Source organism: Vidua macroura, chromosome 6 (assembly GCF_024509145.1).
Source record: "Vidua macroura isolate BioBank_ID:100142 chromosome 6, ASM2450914v1, whole genome shotgun sequence".
Classification (NCBI taxonomy): Eukaryota; Metazoa; Chordata; class Aves; order Passeriformes; family Viduidae; genus Vidua; species Vidua macroura.
Window position 1 is genome coordinate 49,104,309 of NC_071576.1, and position 17,778 is coordinate 49,122,086.

General features: G+C 40.6%; 1 protein-coding gene across 6 annotated transcripts in view; it reads left to right on the top strand.

Moving 5' to 3' along the window:
* PTPN5 (protein tyrosine phosphatase non-receptor type 5) overlaps positions 1 to 14,879 on the top strand; it is an 85,595-nt gene extending 70,716 nt beyond the window's left edge. For 5 of the 6 annotated variants that reach the window (XM_053980958.1, XM_053980957.1, XM_053980956.1 and 2 more), the window contains 4 exons: positions 798 to 908; positions 6,458 to 6,618; positions 9,280 to 9,393; positions 13,052 to 14,879. In XM_053980958.1, the coding sequence (XP_053836933.1) occupies positions 798 to 908; positions 6,458 to 6,618; positions 9,280 to 9,393; positions 13,052 to 13,145 (480 nt within the window). In that variant the 3' untranslated portion in view covers positions 13,146 to 14,879. The remainder of the gene's footprint in view (positions 1 to 797; positions 909 to 6,457; positions 6,619 to 9,279; positions 9,394 to 13,051) is intronic. The other variant, XM_053980961.1, reaches the window with a different exon arrangement.
* Positions 14,880 to 17,778: the final 2,899 nt, after the last annotated feature.

Below are 17,778 nucleotides of genomic sequence, written 5' to 3' on the forward strand. Positions count from 1 at the left end.
TTTTTTAGCCCTCCTTCCAGGATCAGAGCACCTACAAATTTGCACTGCCTCATTTCTATTGTATCAGTATCACAAAGCAGACCTGCAAATGGACTATAGTTTCTGTGTTTTGAAGTGTCAGGTTGTGCTGGCTGCATCTCTTACTGGTTTTTGGCAAAATCAAATGTAGTAGTCCAATCTCTCTTACAGCTACTGCTGCCTTTTAGTTCCCCATCTTTGAAAGATTCTCACTGACAATTTTAAGTGGATTTTGGTACATAATCTATTTTCCCAAGCATCCCCAGTCATGTTATTTTGTGCAAAAACGTATGCAAATGATCATTTTATAGTCAGAGAGTATTGAGCCATTATAAAAAATAGACAAGTTGTATTTTGTGTTTCTACATCAGTATATATGCAGCACAGATATATTGGTAACTAGTGTATATTATACTAATCATTATTATCTCAAGAAAAAGATTAATCTAAAAACACAAGCACATTGCCACCAGCCTCTCTAATGAACCTTCAGAATGCATATCAGTTGCATAAAGATAAATAAGGATGTGTGTATTTAAAAGCATTGGCTAGAAGTTACTTGATTTGTGCATTTTTAATCAAGCAATCAGGCTATTATGGATGCAGCAAAAATCATCTGAAATGTGATCCCTATTTAGTAAGTGAAAGCTTGTACTTATTATAGAAATGAAATTTATTCATATTCATCTATGCATGTGCTATGTTTGATTTTAGAGCAGAAAAAAAACCAAGCCTCCCTTGATATCTGCTTAACTGGATTTGTTTTATATTGCACACAGAAATGCACAGAATATTGGCCAGAGGAACAGGTCACTTATGAAGGAATAGAAATCACAGTTAACAGAGTCATACAAGCAGACGATTACCGTTTGAGGCTCATCACCCTAAAGGTAAATCATTCCAATGTACTGACAGTAGCGTAGCTGTCTAAACCTATAAATGCAGATGTTCAGGGGGAGTTGTGCAGAAAGCTTCTGCACAGTGTAGTGCTGGACAAATACCACTTTTCATTACTGAAGTCACATTGTAGCTTTGCCCAGTTCACCAGCATGAAGGTTACAGGAAAATAAGCAGTCAGAGGTTTAGGCTGCCTCTGTACAGTCTGAAAGCCACCAGGCCAGTTGCAGTAGTATGGGGTTAACTGGGTGAGAAACCAGTGACTCATTCTGTGCCTTTGTCCTCCAGATTCATTGATCATTTAGAATGAAATGTCAGCTCACAGAGAGCTTCTTACTTGGCAAGTGTAATTTTATCATCTTGTGGATAGAAAGTTTTAGCAATTTAGTTTAATTTTTTAGGTACTTAGATACTACTTAATCTAAAGTACCAGAGTCCTATTTTACAACTCTTTTCATTGCTAGGTTCTAGAATATCAAACTACATGTTTTAGTAACAGTCTGTTTACATAAACTTCATACATCTTTCATCTGGCAGATCTACCCCAGCCTCCGTATAACATGACAATTTCTTTCCAAGCTGGAAAAACTCTCCTTTTATCCAACCAGTTTCAAGTCTCTTCAGCCATATGCTAATGAGCAAAAGCCAGCATATAACATCCCATGTCTGGATTCAGAGTGTAGAAAGTCTGTCACTCATGCTTTTGGCAAAGGCAGCAACGAAAAAATCACACTCCCTGACAAGTGGGAAGTGAAGAATATCTACATGTTGCAGACTTGCAGCTCATCTGGTTTTGCTTTTCAGTTAGACAATGGTTTTGTTTTCAGTACTAGTGGGTCAATGTCTCTTCCCTCCATCCCTAAATGTCAGGATGTGAACTGCTGAGTTCTAGAGCTGAAATAAAGATTCCATTTAAGTTACCTTTCCCTAGAGCTGTACATTTGCCATTTAATGGCAATAGTGGAGCAGCAGATCTGAACCATGCATAGATTAAGTGACTTGGTAGTGAAAACTGGAAAAGCCATGAATTGACTTCAGTTTGCCCTTAAACAGGAGTGTTCAGAAATACATGATTACTGCATGCTTTACAGAGTGGACTGTCATTTTTCTTTCTGTATAGGGGACAAGATTTGTCAGGTTTTGGGTATTCAGAAAAAGCTCCGGCTATAGGCAAGGCTTGTTTTCCATTCTCAGAGAAAGCTGCCAGTGTCTAGCCACGGAGTCATGATTTCAGCTACAGAATACGCAATGGTAGACTTCAAACCATCAGTTAAACCTGCTTCCTCCTAGCTTCCCAAGTCTTCTCAGTCTCAAGGAACCATCAATAGAGAATATTTTGTTCAAGTCAAAGCAGAAGTGTACAGAACCACAGAAGTCAGGGTGCTCCAAGCAGAAGCATAAAACTTTAAATGCAGCAGACAAAACTAAAGGCATCCAGAGTTCATCCCTAAAACTTTGTTTTCTGTTGCTATCAGCTAAATGATTTATGTACTGATTCATGTTTTTCTTCAGATGACTTTTACTTTTCTCTCAGTGTTATTGACAACATTTTTATTACATTTTTTTCACAACTGAGTTAGGAATTGGGTGTTCATAACTTCTATGACTCACACATAGTCACACATTCAAAAGCAACTGTGTTTCAGAGCAGTGTTGAACATACTTACTGTAGTGAGCTTGAGTGTTATTCATGATAACTAGTTATGCTCTCTTAAACAAAGTATTTTCTCCCTAGGATAAATAACCTAAAGCCAGACTCTGTGCTCTGATAGTAAGACTCTCCGTTCCTGAAGTGAGCTAGACACAGCCTTAAGGATCCTATGGCTATGCTTCAGTGAGCCCCTTAAACCCAGTGTAAGATGGAACAACATCTCAATTAAGCTGAGCCTCCCTTTGTCCAGCTCTCTTGTTCCAACCCTCCTGTGTGCCCTCACACCAAAGGGAGAAACTAATTGATTCAGCTGAAAATTAATCCATCTCAAGAAAGGAAAACGATTTAACGTGATTGGTTTTCCAATCTAGTTCACTGTGAAGCTGTGCAAAAGCTCTGTCGTCCAAAGAGAAGGGTAGAAAATGCACAGCCACAGAGCACTCTTAGCATCAGTAACTGCCAAGCATAGGGAGGGACTTGGGAGTATACATGACATTTCAGATTTTTGTGCCTTGCTCTTCAGAAAGAGTTATATTTGTCTTTTTTTTTTTTTTTCTCTCTTCAACTCAGCCAGCCATGGGTTGAAGGGAGGGTTGTGGAAGCTAACACTTCTGTTCTTGGACCTTTTGGAAGCATTTACTTTGCCCTGTGCCAGCTGGCTTGTGCAATGGCTGCAAGGGTAAGGCCAGTTCCCTGGGTACCATGTTACTATTTTGCCCCTTTAGAAATCAGACAGAAAGATATCACTTTGAACACACAAAATCAGAAGCTCACAGTGCTACTTGGCACTCCAAAAAGGAAACAGCACATTTGCTATATTCATAACCATGCTGAGACAGAGAATCAGAATTTGTGTCTCTCAAAAAGACCTGGACTGCAGCTAGATACAATTCCCACCTCCCATACTGCCTCTGAATTTCTCACCATGTCTAAGAGAAGAATAAAATTGACAGGAGACCGATATAAGTCTGTCAGAAGAGACAGAAAAATAAGCTCCCATCTCTCTCTCTCATCTATTTATCTAGCTATCAGAGACAGAGATAAGGCTCCTGGCTCTCTCTCTGTCAAATACATTATGAAAGCAATTACATCACAAGCACAGCTCTGGCTTTGCTGAATGAATCTGTCAAGAGGGAACAGACCGCCTGGAGTGTTTTGCACACAGCTCTTGGCACTAAAAGAGCAGAATACTTTGTGGGGGGAGGAAGTTTTTGTTGGTGTTTGTTTGTTTTTGTTGGTTTTTTGGGGGGTTTTTTGGGGGTGTTTTTTTTGGGTTTTTTGTGTTTTGTTTTTTTTTTTTTGGTAAGGCAGTTTACTAAAGTGCAGTCATGATATTTGAAGTCCAGATTTCTGTGTTGTGTGGCTTCCTATTTGGATTTCTGTTCCGTATAGCATTCACATAATGGTTGGGGTTGAAGGGACCAGTGGAGATCATCTAGTCCAACTAGATGCCTGCTACAGCAAGTTCCCCTAAAGCAGGTTGCATGTGCTTGTGTCTAGGTGAGTCTTGAATATCCCAGAGAAAAAGACTCCACAAATTCTCTAGGCAGCCTGTTTCAGTGCTCTGTCACCCTCAAAAAATGTTTCCTCGTATTCAGATGGAACTTTGTGTTTCAGTTTGTGCCCCTTGTCCTGTAGCCAAGCACTACTGAAAAGAGCCTTGACACCCGCCCTTCAGATACTTACAGATTTTGATAAGGTCCCCTCTCAATTGTCTCTCCTCCAAGCTAAACAGGCCCTGCTCCCTCTAAGTGAGGTGCTCCAGTGCCCTAATCATCTTCATGGTTCTCCACTGGACCCTCTCCAGTAGTGCTTTGTCTCTCTTGAGCTGAGGAGTCCAGAACTGGACACAGCACTCCAGGTGAGCTCTCTAGGGCTGAGTAGAGAGGCAGGATCACTGCTTGCAACCTGACGACTCTGCTTTTCTTAATGCACCACGGGATACCTTTGGCCTCTTTGGCCACAAGGGTACTGCTGGCTCATGGGCAGCCAGCAACCAGGTCCTTCTCCACAAGGCTGCTTTCCAGCTGTCAGCCCCCACACTGTACTGGTGCCTGGGGTTATTCTTCTCCACATGCAGGACTCTGCACTTGCCTGTGTTGAACTTGATCAGTTCCTCTCTGTCCAGCTCTCCAGCGTGCCCAGGTCTCATGGAAGGGCAGCACAGCTTTCTGGTGTGTCAGACACTCCTCCTAGTTTTGTATCATCATCAAGAAAAGTGCTGAAGTGCTCTGACTCTTCGTTCAGGTCATTGATGAGTAAATAGAACAGTGCTGAACCCAGTACTGATCTCAGGGGAAGGCCACTGGCTATGGGCATTCAACTGGACTCTTTGCTGCAGATCACAGCCCTTTGAACCCATTCAGCCAGTTCTCAATACATATCACTGTCCACTCATCTAACCTATGCTTCCTGAGCTTACCTCATGAGGAGTTTATGGGAGACAGGGTCAAAAGCTCTGCTGAAGATAAGATAGACAATATTCCTGCTCTCCCATCATCCACCCAGCCAGTCACACCTTCACAGGAACTTTTCAGATTGGTCAAACATGATTTACCCCTGGAAAATCCATGTCGAATACTCCAGATAACCTTATTTTCCTCCACATGTTTAGAGGTGATATGCAGGGTGAACTATTTAATTGCCTTTTTAGGGATGGAACTGAGGCTGACTGGTGTGTAGCCCTCTGGGTCCTCCCTCTTGCCGTCTTTTTGAAGTCTGGAGTGGTGTTGGCTTTCCTTCCGTCTTCAGGCACCTCTCCTTTTCTCCATGATCTTTCCAAGATGATGGAGTGTGACTTAGCAGTAACATCTGCCTGCTCCCTCAGCACTCATTGGTAGATCCCATTGGGGCCCATGGATTTCTGGGTTTCAGGTTTACCTAAATGCTTTCTAACCCAGTGCTCATCAACCAAAGGAAAGTTGTCTTTTTCTCCAGAATTTCTTGCCTTCAAGGTCTGGGATTCCTGAGGGCCAGCACTGGCAATGAAGACTGAAACAAAGAAGGCATTCACTAACTCTGCCTTCTCTGTATCCTCTAGGATATCCTCTCTATCTAACAACTAGGGCTCCTACCTCATTCAGCAGTGGGCCTACATTTTCCCTGCTCTTCCTTTTGCTACTGATGCAACTGAAGAAACCTTCTTGTTGTCCTTGACATCCCTTGCCAGATTTAATTCCAAATGGGCCTTCACCTTTCTTGTCACATCTCTGCATACTTTGACAACATTCCTATAATCCTCCCAAGTGCCATGTCCCTTTTTCCATGTTCCATAAATTTCCTTCTTGTGTTGTTCTTTGATTTTTTGTGGTTTTTTTTTTTTTTTTGGTTTTTTTTTTTTTTTTTTTTGCCAGAAGCTTCTTGCTCATCCATGCATGGCTCCTGCCTTCTTTGCATGATTTCTTACCCACAGGGATGTACTGAAATTGAGCTTAGAGGAAGTGATGCTTGAATATTAACAATCCGTCTTGGATTCCCTGTCTTCTAGGGCCCTAACTCAAAGAATTCCTGCAAATAAGTCCTTGAAGGACTCAAAGTTATGTCTTCCAAAGTTCAGGCTTGTAATTCTAATTACTGCCCTTGCTCCTTCCATGTAGGATCCTCCACCATCACTTGGTCACTGCAGACAAGGCTGCCCCCACCCTTCACATGCCCAACTATGTACTTATTACAAGGTCACCTCTTCTCGTTAGCTCCTCCAACACCTGTGTCAAAAAGATCTCATCAGTGCTCTGCAGCAGTCTCCTGGACTGTGTGTGCCCAGACATCTTGTGTTTCCAGCAGATTGATTTAATCTTCTCAGTCTTAAACGGAAGGGCATGTTTCAGCATCAATTTTACAATGAGAAGTTCTTGTAAAACTTTTGTGGTGTTTGTCTTAACTGGATTGCAGAAAGGAAAAGAAGTCAGAAACCTGAAACATTACTGGTACACGTCTTGGCCAGACCAGAAGACACCAGACCAGGCCCCTCCTCTGTTACAGCTAGTACTGGAAGTGGAAGAGGCCATGCAGAGTGCAGAGGAGAAGAATGCCCCTGTGATTGTTCACTGCAGGTACATAAATGTTGTGTCTGAATTCTAAGGGCTTCTTCACATACAGTGACACAGTGCAGAGACTGCTACAAGGCCATCAAGTCACATGTGTGAAATGTTGCCCAACTGCTTCTGAAATGTGCTTGGAACTTCAAAGCTTTAATGACAATGGTTTTCTATTACCAAATGTTGCATTAAGATACAGGCTGGGTTGAACATAGAAGCTGGCAGTAGCTCAGTTCCTTGTAAGAATAATTTCCTTTAATTTGCCTTACCAGTAATATATGCCTTTAATTATCTTTGAAGGGCCAGGTTAGCAAAGATTAGCATGCGTTAGGTGAAATTGAGTAGGAAAATATATGCAAGCACACAAGTAACAGCATTAAATTTTAAGCATCAAACCCCCCTGTTTTGTAGATTCCTTCTTTGCTTTTTTTTTAATAAATCATTATTAGACCAAAGACAATAATTTAAATATAACACATCAATGAAAGAGTGACAAAGCTGGTTACAGCAAGTACTAATCAATAGTCAGGAAATGTATGCAAATTATAGTAAAACTGAAATATCACTAAGAATCTCTGGCAAAGATGAAAACTTCTTATATGGAAGGAGCAAAATCTTTACAGTGATTTAATGCCTGATGAAAAAACTGTAATTATCAATCAGAGCAGAATAAAAATAGATGAGGATAGATACTTCTCTTCTGTCCTCAGAAAGAAGTGGGATGATGTACTTATCATTTGTAGATGTGATAACTATTTTCTTTTGCACTGCTATCTAGGGAGCATGTTAAACATCAGCAACCACTACTAAATTAGATATGCTAGTTGATTTTTATCCAAGAGTGTTTTTAAAAAGTTGGTTCATGCACTCTAAACCATTGAAGTTTAGTATAGATGAATTACACTTCTTGGAAAATCAGAGAAGTTCCAGAGGTCTAAAAGGAAGCCCTGTTTTGCCAGTGTTTAGGAAGGTTAAATGTGATTACTTGAAAACTACAGTCTGTTCTCAAAACAGTTGTTCCAGGTAAATAGCAGAAAGCCTGCTTGGCTTTCTTGCCAGGGTAATCTTCCATCGTTTCAATAACATACATTTTGCCAAATTTATTTCTGTATAGGATGTTGCTTAATTTTGCATAATGTTTTCTAGGAAACAGCAGATGGTTGCTCTCCAAAAGCCATAGTAAATGGGTATTATACAATGAGAATGTTTTTAAAGAGCCTCTTGGCAGAAATGGTTGGTAGCCTGGTGTCATCACAGATCCGACTGTAAGCTAATATGGAGTAATCGCTATTAAAAGGCTCATGTGATACTACATGTCCAGTTTTTCTGCCTGTGTTTTAAAACAGATGTGGAAGAATTTGGGACAGTTCAGATGAAAATAAGAAATGGTTTGTAAGGAGGTCCTCTTTGTCCATGGAATTTTGTGACTCTCTAAGAGCTCCTTGAAGAACTATAGTATCTGCTGCTGGTTACCATGCCACTCTTGCCTTGCATATTTGTTCTGTCCGCTTGTATGGTGTCATCCCCATGACACTGTAATAATCTGGGGAGAAATTGGGTGGTTTTATTTGGAAAAAAAAAATAGTAAGAGACAAGGAGAAAGGATATGACATGTTCTATGTGGATAATGTGCCACCCAATGCTGTCTCAGCCACTGAGAGACCTGCAGCTTGTCCTGGGACAAGGGCTGCTTCCTTTATCTAAAAATGGGTGTTTTTCCCTCCCTTTGCAAAACACTGCAGTGACTGGACAGTCAAGAGTATCAGGAGCTGTGTGCTGTGGTCTGTTTGGTTATGGTCAAGCAGAAGACAAAGGACAAAGCTGTGAGCCATGAACTCCTGTATTGCTTGAATGTTTCTTGCCACTGGTTTTGCATTACGATTTTCTCACAATGGAAATGAAAGCAGGATTTCCTGTAGTTGTGTCAAGTAATTATTCCTAAGTATGCTCATTTAATTATTTCATGCATAAGAAGCGCTTCCAGCATTTGCTGGTAGTTTGTTAGGTGATGATAAGAATTCACAGCTTCTATAGCACTGTGCCTTTGAAAATAAACTCAGTTCTGGTCATTAACTAAGGACTGTATCAGATACAAAAGAGTCCAGGAAAATTTAAAGAAAATTTTTGATAGTGAATTTGTTGTATTCTGCTCTAATTCAAATTACTAGATTGCAGATCTGATCAGAAAATGGCATCACACTTACTATACTGCTGTTAGCTCTAATTATTTAAGCAAGAGTTGGGTTTTTTTTACTGTGAATGAAAATAGCTTCAAAGAAGCTGTTAAAATTGAGAATTTCAAAATTAAGTTTGCCTTCAAATCAAGGCTTGCTGTCGAACCAAATCTTACTAAGAAATGCAGAAGCTTTTTTACAATGGTTCGGTGAGAGGTTCAACAACATATTCGGTCAATGAGTCTCCAATAGTCCATTTTTAGCACTGTATCTGCAATGTTCACCCTTTTGCTGTAAGTGTCTCACACTTAATCATGTCATCCAGTGAAGCTGGTATCTTCTCCTAGTTATGGCTTTCCATCTGGAAGTACCCAGCTGGCAAAGGTCAGAGGGACAAAAGGGATGATGGGGTCTGTGCTGGTTTAGCGGCAGTTGTTTGACGGGAAAGTTCCAAAATCCTTCTGACATCTCCACTGCCTCTTTCTGCTCTTCCCTTCCTTAGTGCAGGCATTGGGAGGACTGGCTGCTTTATTGCCACAAGTGTCTGCTGTAAACAGCTGAAGAACGAGGGCATAGTTGACATTTTGCGAACAGCCTGCCAGTTACGGTTAGACAGGTAAGAAAGCCTGCTTCCTTTCGAGAAAAGTAAAAAGCAAAAATGGTAATAGTTCCCCTTATTTAAGGAGAAGCAAATAAAGAGAGGGGAAGAACAAACCTAAGCGGAGGCCAAGAGAGAACGTTCCTCCGACTTGTAATCTTTGCCTGAGCAGTAAACCTTAATGAACAGCCCTAGAGCTGATTTAAGTTCACAGCTGGCATCAAAGTCTGCACAGCTGTCCATCTCCATGAAGCAAGGGGCGACCTTCTACCAGCTGAGGAGTTGGCCCCATGTGTTCATACAGATGCAAAGGCTCAAAGATCTACTCAAGTTCAGAGCCACAGATCATCACTCTCTTCCCAGAAGGAGTAATGAAAATTTATCTCATATACCAGAGCTGTGAGCCATGGTGAGAGAGACATTGCCTGGGGAAGGAGAGTGCACAACCTGGAGTGTTTGCAGATATATGAAAGGAGCTGTGAAAATCTCCACAAATTCAATGGTTTTCAGTTAAGCATTTCTTAACACACTACCTTGAGTTTGATTATGAAGTAAACAGACTTGAATTTTGTACCAGAGATGTTATTTTTCCTCTCCCACTGGTTTCAAGTGCCATCAAAATATGTCTCAGTGCTCTCTCTAATGATAATGATAAATGTTGTTGGGGGAAGAGATGTCATGAAAAACATACCAAAGATTTTTCTGAGGGAAAAAAAAAAGAACGTCAACCCCACGCTGAACTTTATTTCAGAGAAGAAATTATGCTCAGTGGGAGGCAAAAAATTAAATGCTTGCTGCCCTGCTGAGGCTCTGATAGACAGGGACCTGCAGGGGCTTAGAGATTTGGCTGTTTCAGTGGATTTTAGCCCAGACAAGGGAAGGCTTCTTGAGCAAAAGAAAACCAGATTATGAATAGTGAGTGCTGATTATCCATGGTCCAGTTAAATATCTGTCTGGATGTGAAATATCTTGTCTCTGTGACTAATGTTACACAGGAAAATTGCCACAAAAAATGCAGGCTGAAGGCTTCTGCTTACAAATGTATGTGATACAACAGGCCAATTGCAAATACTAGCTTTGAAGGGAGAGGGGAACTGGCAGTCTCTTTAAGACTCTGAAGAGGGAAAATCATACTTAAAGGACACCATAGGGGAAAAGGAAGACTGCAGGAGCTTCTGTAGCTGCCACATAGCTCTCAGGAGTGGGATGGAATAGATAAAAGCCATTTAAATGTCATGTGGTAAAATACTCAGAATGGAAAGCAGATCACCATCCTTCCTACAGAAAAGCATGATTTCTTCAAGGACTGAAAAATAGGGCTTGTAGTCTCTTCGAAGTCATGCTGCCACCCACTCTCATTTTCACTAACTCCCCCCAAAATCTCCAGGAGACTTCAAAAGTAGCATGAGAGGTTGAGACAGTGTCCAAGCAGCTATAAGAAGGAAGGCTGTGTCTCCTCCTCTTGCCTGATGATTTCTGTCTAGGATGGTAAGGAGTCACCAGGGACTTAGGGAAAGAAGGCTGAATGCAGGCCAGAGTAGATGTCTGAAGGAATGCACCTCTCTGCTTTACACAGTAGAAAGGTTGGCATTAGCCCTGAGAACCACCTTTGAGAGAACAAAGGGTTTTTTCCCTTCATTCCCTCACAAATCCCTTGGAAAAGTTCTGTGCACAGGGCTTTGCATCAATGGCCAACAGATGGTCCTAAAATAACCTAGTATGACTAAGGAGAGTAAGTAATCATTCCTGCATCCTTCCCACAGTGCTGAGAGACATTTGCTGCCATTGCCCACAATGCAATTTGGATTTCAAAGGTTTCTGTGGCAAATAGGGGTGAAAACATAATTCTGTGCCAGAGCCTGGACAACAAGCACATGTCATGGTGTGCATATGTGTGGCAAGGGAGGAAGCCACCACATAGCAGGAAACTGGATAAAAAGAAAAATAATTTCCTGTGGTCTGAATCTCAATGGACACCCTGGTGCTTCTGCTGCTACAACTTCAGTGTGTAACCCCACTGTTAATGGAACTTCTTGGGGAGAAATTGTCAGATATGACTAATGTTCCTTGTGTGTCACAGTCTGACATGGATATATTTCAGTGCTGTGTGGAGCACAGAGGGACTCAGAAACAAATCAACTGTGAGCTTGTATTAAGGAGAGCAGATGGGGAGGAGATGCTCAGCTAGGAAGTATTTTTTTTAGAAACACAGTGTGTATTTCTCACCTTTGCTAGATGATAAGAGGTCATCATCTATGGTCCCTGCCCATCCCTGCTCATTGTTCAATGTTATTTCAAGCAGCTGCTTGACAAAATAAGTGTAAGGGGCTGAAGGACAAGGTTGTCTTTCCTGTTCATCTCCTCCTTACTGGTATGGCTGCTGTGTGACCCATAATGGTTAAGTTGGACCCCATAGAAAAGGGCTGTCTCCAAGGAGAGTGCTAGAAGTCTGCTACCCATTTGACTTAGAGGAAGCAACTTTTCATTAATGTACTCTGGTGAGGTTTCTAAGGGAATGCACCACATGTGCTCTTCCTTAGACTGACACAGTTTGGTTGGCTCCATTCACCTGTGGGTTCCCATGTTCCTCAACTCGTCATTTCAGCCTCCTTTTGGCACCGCGCTGACGGGATCCATGCACCAGCATCAGTGCTGGGACAATTCTGCATACACTTTCTGTGAGCTTCAGACACAAGTTCTAATTGTCTTCATAATGGATTGTCAAGAGATCATATCACTTTTGATGGAGTACTCTTAGCAAAATTTCAAATGTTAGTAGAATCTGCTTAAAAAGAGCAACTTCATTCTGATTGGTTTTGTTCATTTCTATCTTCCCCTGTAGTGCTTATATGTTGGTTAATATGCTACTTGCAGAAATACACACACATGGAAAATCAAACTACTTTTACTTCTGCTTGCATTTCCTTTCAGGTTTTCAGTTTTAAAGAGAACTGTAAAAGCTGAAAAATAAGCTGAACCAAAACAGGTTACTGTGCTGAGGGATATTTTGCTATCAGGGTGTGCATAGCAGTCAACTCAGTTACAAATCTGAGTTGTCCTTTCTAAAGTAACATTGTGTGCTCCAAAATCCTGATGGCCATCCCTAGTTCTCTGGCTAACTTGCCAAAAGCTTGATGTGGAGTGGCACAGAGGAAAGAATCCTCATTGCAGAATGGGAAAATTGCATCAGTTGTCTGGGCTGGTGTGGCTTGGCCTGGCCTGGCCCTCTTTGGTCCCAAATTCAGTCCCTAGTGCAGCTGTGAAGTCTTGGATAAACTGCTTCCCCTCTTTATTCCCCTGCTCCCATCTATCTCTCTAGGGCTTTGGGGTGGGAATTACTTTTCACAGAAGGGTTTTTGGAATACAGGTGCTCAGGTAAGATAAGAGTAAATTATGATGGTGATGCTGGAGGAGAGCCTCTGCCAAGGAAAATGAATGTAAAACCTGTTCCTGGTCTTACTACCTTCTGTTCCTTGCTCAGCAGACACTTTCAAAATGGAACTCGAGGTCAGACTTGAAGCTGATTACAATCAAAGGGCACCTCTCACTCATTTCAGAAAGCTTTGGAATGGACCTTTGGTGTGAAGCACAAGATTAATGTTAGCTGTGCTATTTCCTCATGTGTTTGCAAGTAATAAGATGGCTGTTTCCCTCCCCTTTTCTTCTTGCCTTTCAGGGGAGGAATGATCCAGACTTGTGAACAGTATCAATTTGTGCATCATGTCATGAGCTTGTACGGAAAGCAGCTTTCTAGAGCAGCAGAAGAATAAGTGTTCATGATATTCTTAAAGGCTAAAGCCAGAAGAACTTCTGACTGCACTCAGATATATTTCAGATCTGATAAGAGACACATGGTAACCTGGCTGTCTTAGCTGGAAAGATATTATTTTACTTTGATATTGCTTTTATGCTCTTGTTTGCATTGACATTAAAGAGCTAAGGTACGCCTTGTCTTAAACTTATGTGACAGGATGTAATCTTCACCAAAAAAGGCTTATTTATACTGTAAATAATAACAGTAGCTTCATTTGTTACAAAAGCAAGAAAAAAATCCAGAAAAAAATTCACTGTCTTCGGTTTGTTCTTTTTTAAAAGGTCATTGCTAATATATCCGAATACATTGTGAAACTTTTTGAATTGTCATGCTGAAATGTGCTGTATGTTGACTAAGCTTGAAAGTAAATTTTGCCTCTTTCTGATTGTTTTTACATATAAAATTACCGAATACTGTGTGTATTGTAAACCTTCTGAGCCTCTGCATTGAAAGACTCAAGTAGATTTACATTTGAAATGATGTATCACACATCATGTTTATTTGTTTATTTTTTCTAAAGCAGTCCACTACCAGTGTTATCAGAACTAAGGGGGAAACAAGATTTGAATGACATGAGTCAAATTCTTGCCTCGAATTCTTACCAGCAGTGTACCCCAGTATCATCATAATGGGGTGAATCTGAGTAGACATTAATCTGAACATAAATGCTTCTTGCTTTACCTTTTCTTTGTCAATATTTGGGCATCTGGCAAACAGATTGTATTTCTGCAAATAGTTTCTATTTTTACATAGAACAGAATTTCTCCTGAAATCTGAGATTCAAAATCAGGTGAGGATTTTTTTTAGTTAATCTTTATTAAAAATTTAGTAATAAAAATCACTTTTATTCTATGAATTTATGCTTGTTTCAAAGCTTTGAGGGTAACTGTGTGTCCACTGCCTATTAAAATTAATGCAAATCCTAAAGGCAGCTTAAAAAAAAATCAGTGTGAACTTGTTTGCTGTTTTGTGATAAATTTGCCCTAAAACCAAATTAAGACAATAATTAGCCCATTCTTACCACTGGTCCAGGCAGCAGTGTTTCCTTTCCAATAATACAGACTGCTGCCTGTGCTTTTTGGTTTAGACTTCAATCAGGCTGGGAAGATTGTGAGGTGAGCACACATTTTAGTGCTTCACTGAGCAGAGAAAAATGGAGGTATGCAGGATCCTTAACATGAAAGATGAGTGGTTTGTGACTGGAAGCTCTGATGACCTACTAAAAATAGATTTGCTTTTCTTTATTTGTAACAGTAACCAAAACCCACTGCTTCTGTTAGTGCAGAAGATTCTGGGAATTAACTGTACTTCCTAATCAGGAGAAGGTAAAGCAGCTCTCAGAACAATAAGAGGTGATCCTGCTCCCACTGATGTTTTGCCATTGACATCAGCAGGTGCAGGGTAAGGCCTGAAATGTTATGCCTACAACTTCATCACTGTGGGGAAAAAGTTTCCCAATATTTCAGTACACATCTTTGTGTTTATTCTGTATCCATGAACCTGTAAAAATCCTTTCTGCAGGGTTTGCATGAATGTGTGGCAAAATGTGTTATCTTTAAACCACTTGATTTTATTGCTGTATTTAAAATATTTCCTTCAGTGAGAAGCTAGCAAAAAGAACTGGCACTCTTTTTTAAAATACTGGTGATAGTCATTAAAGAGAGCAATAAACTTAAGCTTTTAAGCATAACATGACTGTTAGTTTTATGTAAATCTTGATAGCTATATTCTGTGCTACCAACTTCTTCGAAGGGGTAACACTATTCCATCTAAGCACTCCTTAAAAATAACAAAATAACCACTGATATTTTGGTTAATATTGAAAATGGAACTCCCTATAAATATTTTTCAGCTTTTCAGTGCCCTTCTGTGTCAAAACTGACTCAATGAATAAAACTACTTGCTCTGTCATCAGCTTCCCATGCATCTGCAAAAGAATGCTTGTTGGTTGGAGGGCAGTGTGCATATAGGAGGTAAGATCAACATACAAGTTGCCTCCTGCACAAGTAGATTTTCTCAAGGAGAATAACTTTATGGCAAGCAAGGTAAAAAGGGCTCTAAGATACTGACCTTGAGGTCTTTGCACAGATCCTTAGCAGGTGTTAGTTGGCAGTGCTTCACTGACTTGACTAGAAGTGAATGATTTACAACAATGAAGGAAATCTGGCCTGCTGTCCACTCTTTATTCTACATGTGTATTGGAATGTCCTGAGAGTGTGGTTGTTGATAAAATCAGGTCGTTTGGCATCAATTCACTGCTACAAAGCACATATCAGCCTCATTGCATGATCTGGTGATGAGGGCTGCGCTGCTGCCACCTCATACCAGGCAAGAGCAATACCATTTGGTCAGGATCAAAATATTCAAATGCCTCTTAAAGTGTCATTTTGTCTAACAGATTTGGAGCTAATCCTCCTATTTACTCTCTAGCCTTATCATAATTAACATATTTATGTCTCTTTTCTCCTTTACTTTTTTTTTATAGAATTTAAGATCTGAAGGACCTTTTATCAGCTGTTCTGATCTCTCCTGGCAGCAGAGGTAGTCTTAAGAAGTGCTTAAGATTAGCAGAAAGGAGCTCTGGCCATGTGCAAGCACTTGAGATGAATGGGACTGCTGCTTCTGTAATCAGTGTGTTTGAAACTGAGCTGACAATAGGAGCTAAGCTAAGCTATGTCTCTGGCTAGTCTTTTTACTCTTTCTCTATTAAATGAAGATTCCAAGCATACTTTATCCACTCTCTCCTGCTCAGTGCCCAGGACTCTTTGTACCAGAGACCACAGCATTAGTACCTACAACACAGTTGTTTCCTAGAGGACTGAATTCCTCTCTCCAGGTGGGTAAGAATATAACAAACATGAGATTATTTTATTTAGAACCAACTCTAGTATCTTCTGTTTGATAAGCTTTTTTCACACTTTGAACAGGGCAGAGCCTAGCTCAGTGCCTTGGTTGTTTGATGGTCATTTGGTCACCACGCTTAAGCAGTTTTATCCTGTTTCTCTATCTGTCACAGTAACAGACTAATGGCACATTCTGTTCTCATGCAGGTAGTCTGAGATCAGCAGATGCTGAAGATTGCACAGAAACTAAGATTGCACTTAAGTGTAAGGGCTGTCCCCAGATAAAGCACAACTCGCTCTCTGAAGGATCAAGATAAAGATGACTTGGTCAAATTATTCTTAAATGTCAACTACCTAGTAGTCATGTAGGGAAGAGAACTGCATTTCTTCCAAGACTTTCAAAAGTATCTATTTATTCTGGACTTTTCTTCTATAATTAGTCTACAATGGAAAAATCCTAACATGTGAATTTGCAGTTGCAAAATGGACTTGAGAAAGAAGACAGGACAAAAGAGGGCCTTATTTCCTGTCACTTTCCTGCTGTCTCTTCAGTAGAGGAATCATGCAGCTTGCACATAGATGGTCATGCCTTGTAGAATTGCTGTGGAGAAAAAAACAAACACTTCTTCTGGAGTCCCTGGAGAAAACCTTTTTTCTTCTGCCAGGTCTGTAAAGGAGTATTTCCTGGTGTCTGGAAGAGTGACTGTCACCTTAGGATAAAGTAGGGCAGCTCAGAGAAGCTTTTTTCCCTGCAAGTTAAAAAAAACAAGTCTCCATTCAAAAGCACTGAAGAAACATGTGAATGAAAGCAGCATTTGCAGCTTTGTGCATAAGGTACAGGCAGTCAAAGATCTGCAGGCAGCACAAGCATTGATTTCTAGTGCCTCAACATGAATTTCACATATTCACAAAGAAGTTAATTTCTTTGATTACATGCAAGGAAAGAGAAGAATCCAATCTCATTTGAGCACTGATAGAGATCAGGCTCCAGCACCTGAATACAAATGATGCTACACTCTTGTGGCATGGTGTGAAAATCACAGAAGGGGTTATGATTAGACCTGCCCAAGCTTTTGGGCCATGTAATACCCAGCAGGGCAGCAGTGTCAGGTTTACTCAGATGATAGCAAAGCTGAATGAAGAGGGAGACTGAATTACTCAGAATTAAAAGCCATATTGGCACCAATGCTGGCAATACGGCTCTGAACATTTGAGAACATAAAGCTTAAACAGTCTGGCAAAAGACTTGGGTATTGCAATTCCTGGGCCTTTCTGCTGGACCATGCTACTCAACTTGTGTTCCCTCTTGGTTCTTATCTGCCTGTTGCTGCTTATGCTTTAAATATAATTAAATAAGTCACTTTATTGCACTACTGTTAATCCATTATGTTGATAGCTAGTGTTTTCCAGAAATCATCTCTTTCCTTGGAGCCTGTCTTACTAGACACTGTTCAGAGGGCTCAACCTCTTCTGCATAGATCTTCATCCCAGAATTTTAGGGGTATAAATCTGCAGTTATGTGCATCTTACTAATGGCATTTCTCCACTGAGGAAAAAGGTTGTGTTTGCCTGAGTTAAAGCTTCTTATTAGTCTGACCTTAACTCCCCTATTTCCAGTACCAGGTGCAACTTTCCTCTGAAAAGCCAAAGGCAGCATTTCCATCAGTCATATGGGGAAAATCCTGCATAGATCTCCTTTGCATGTTTAGCTTGTTTGCCTCTGAAATGGACACAAGGAAGCATGTC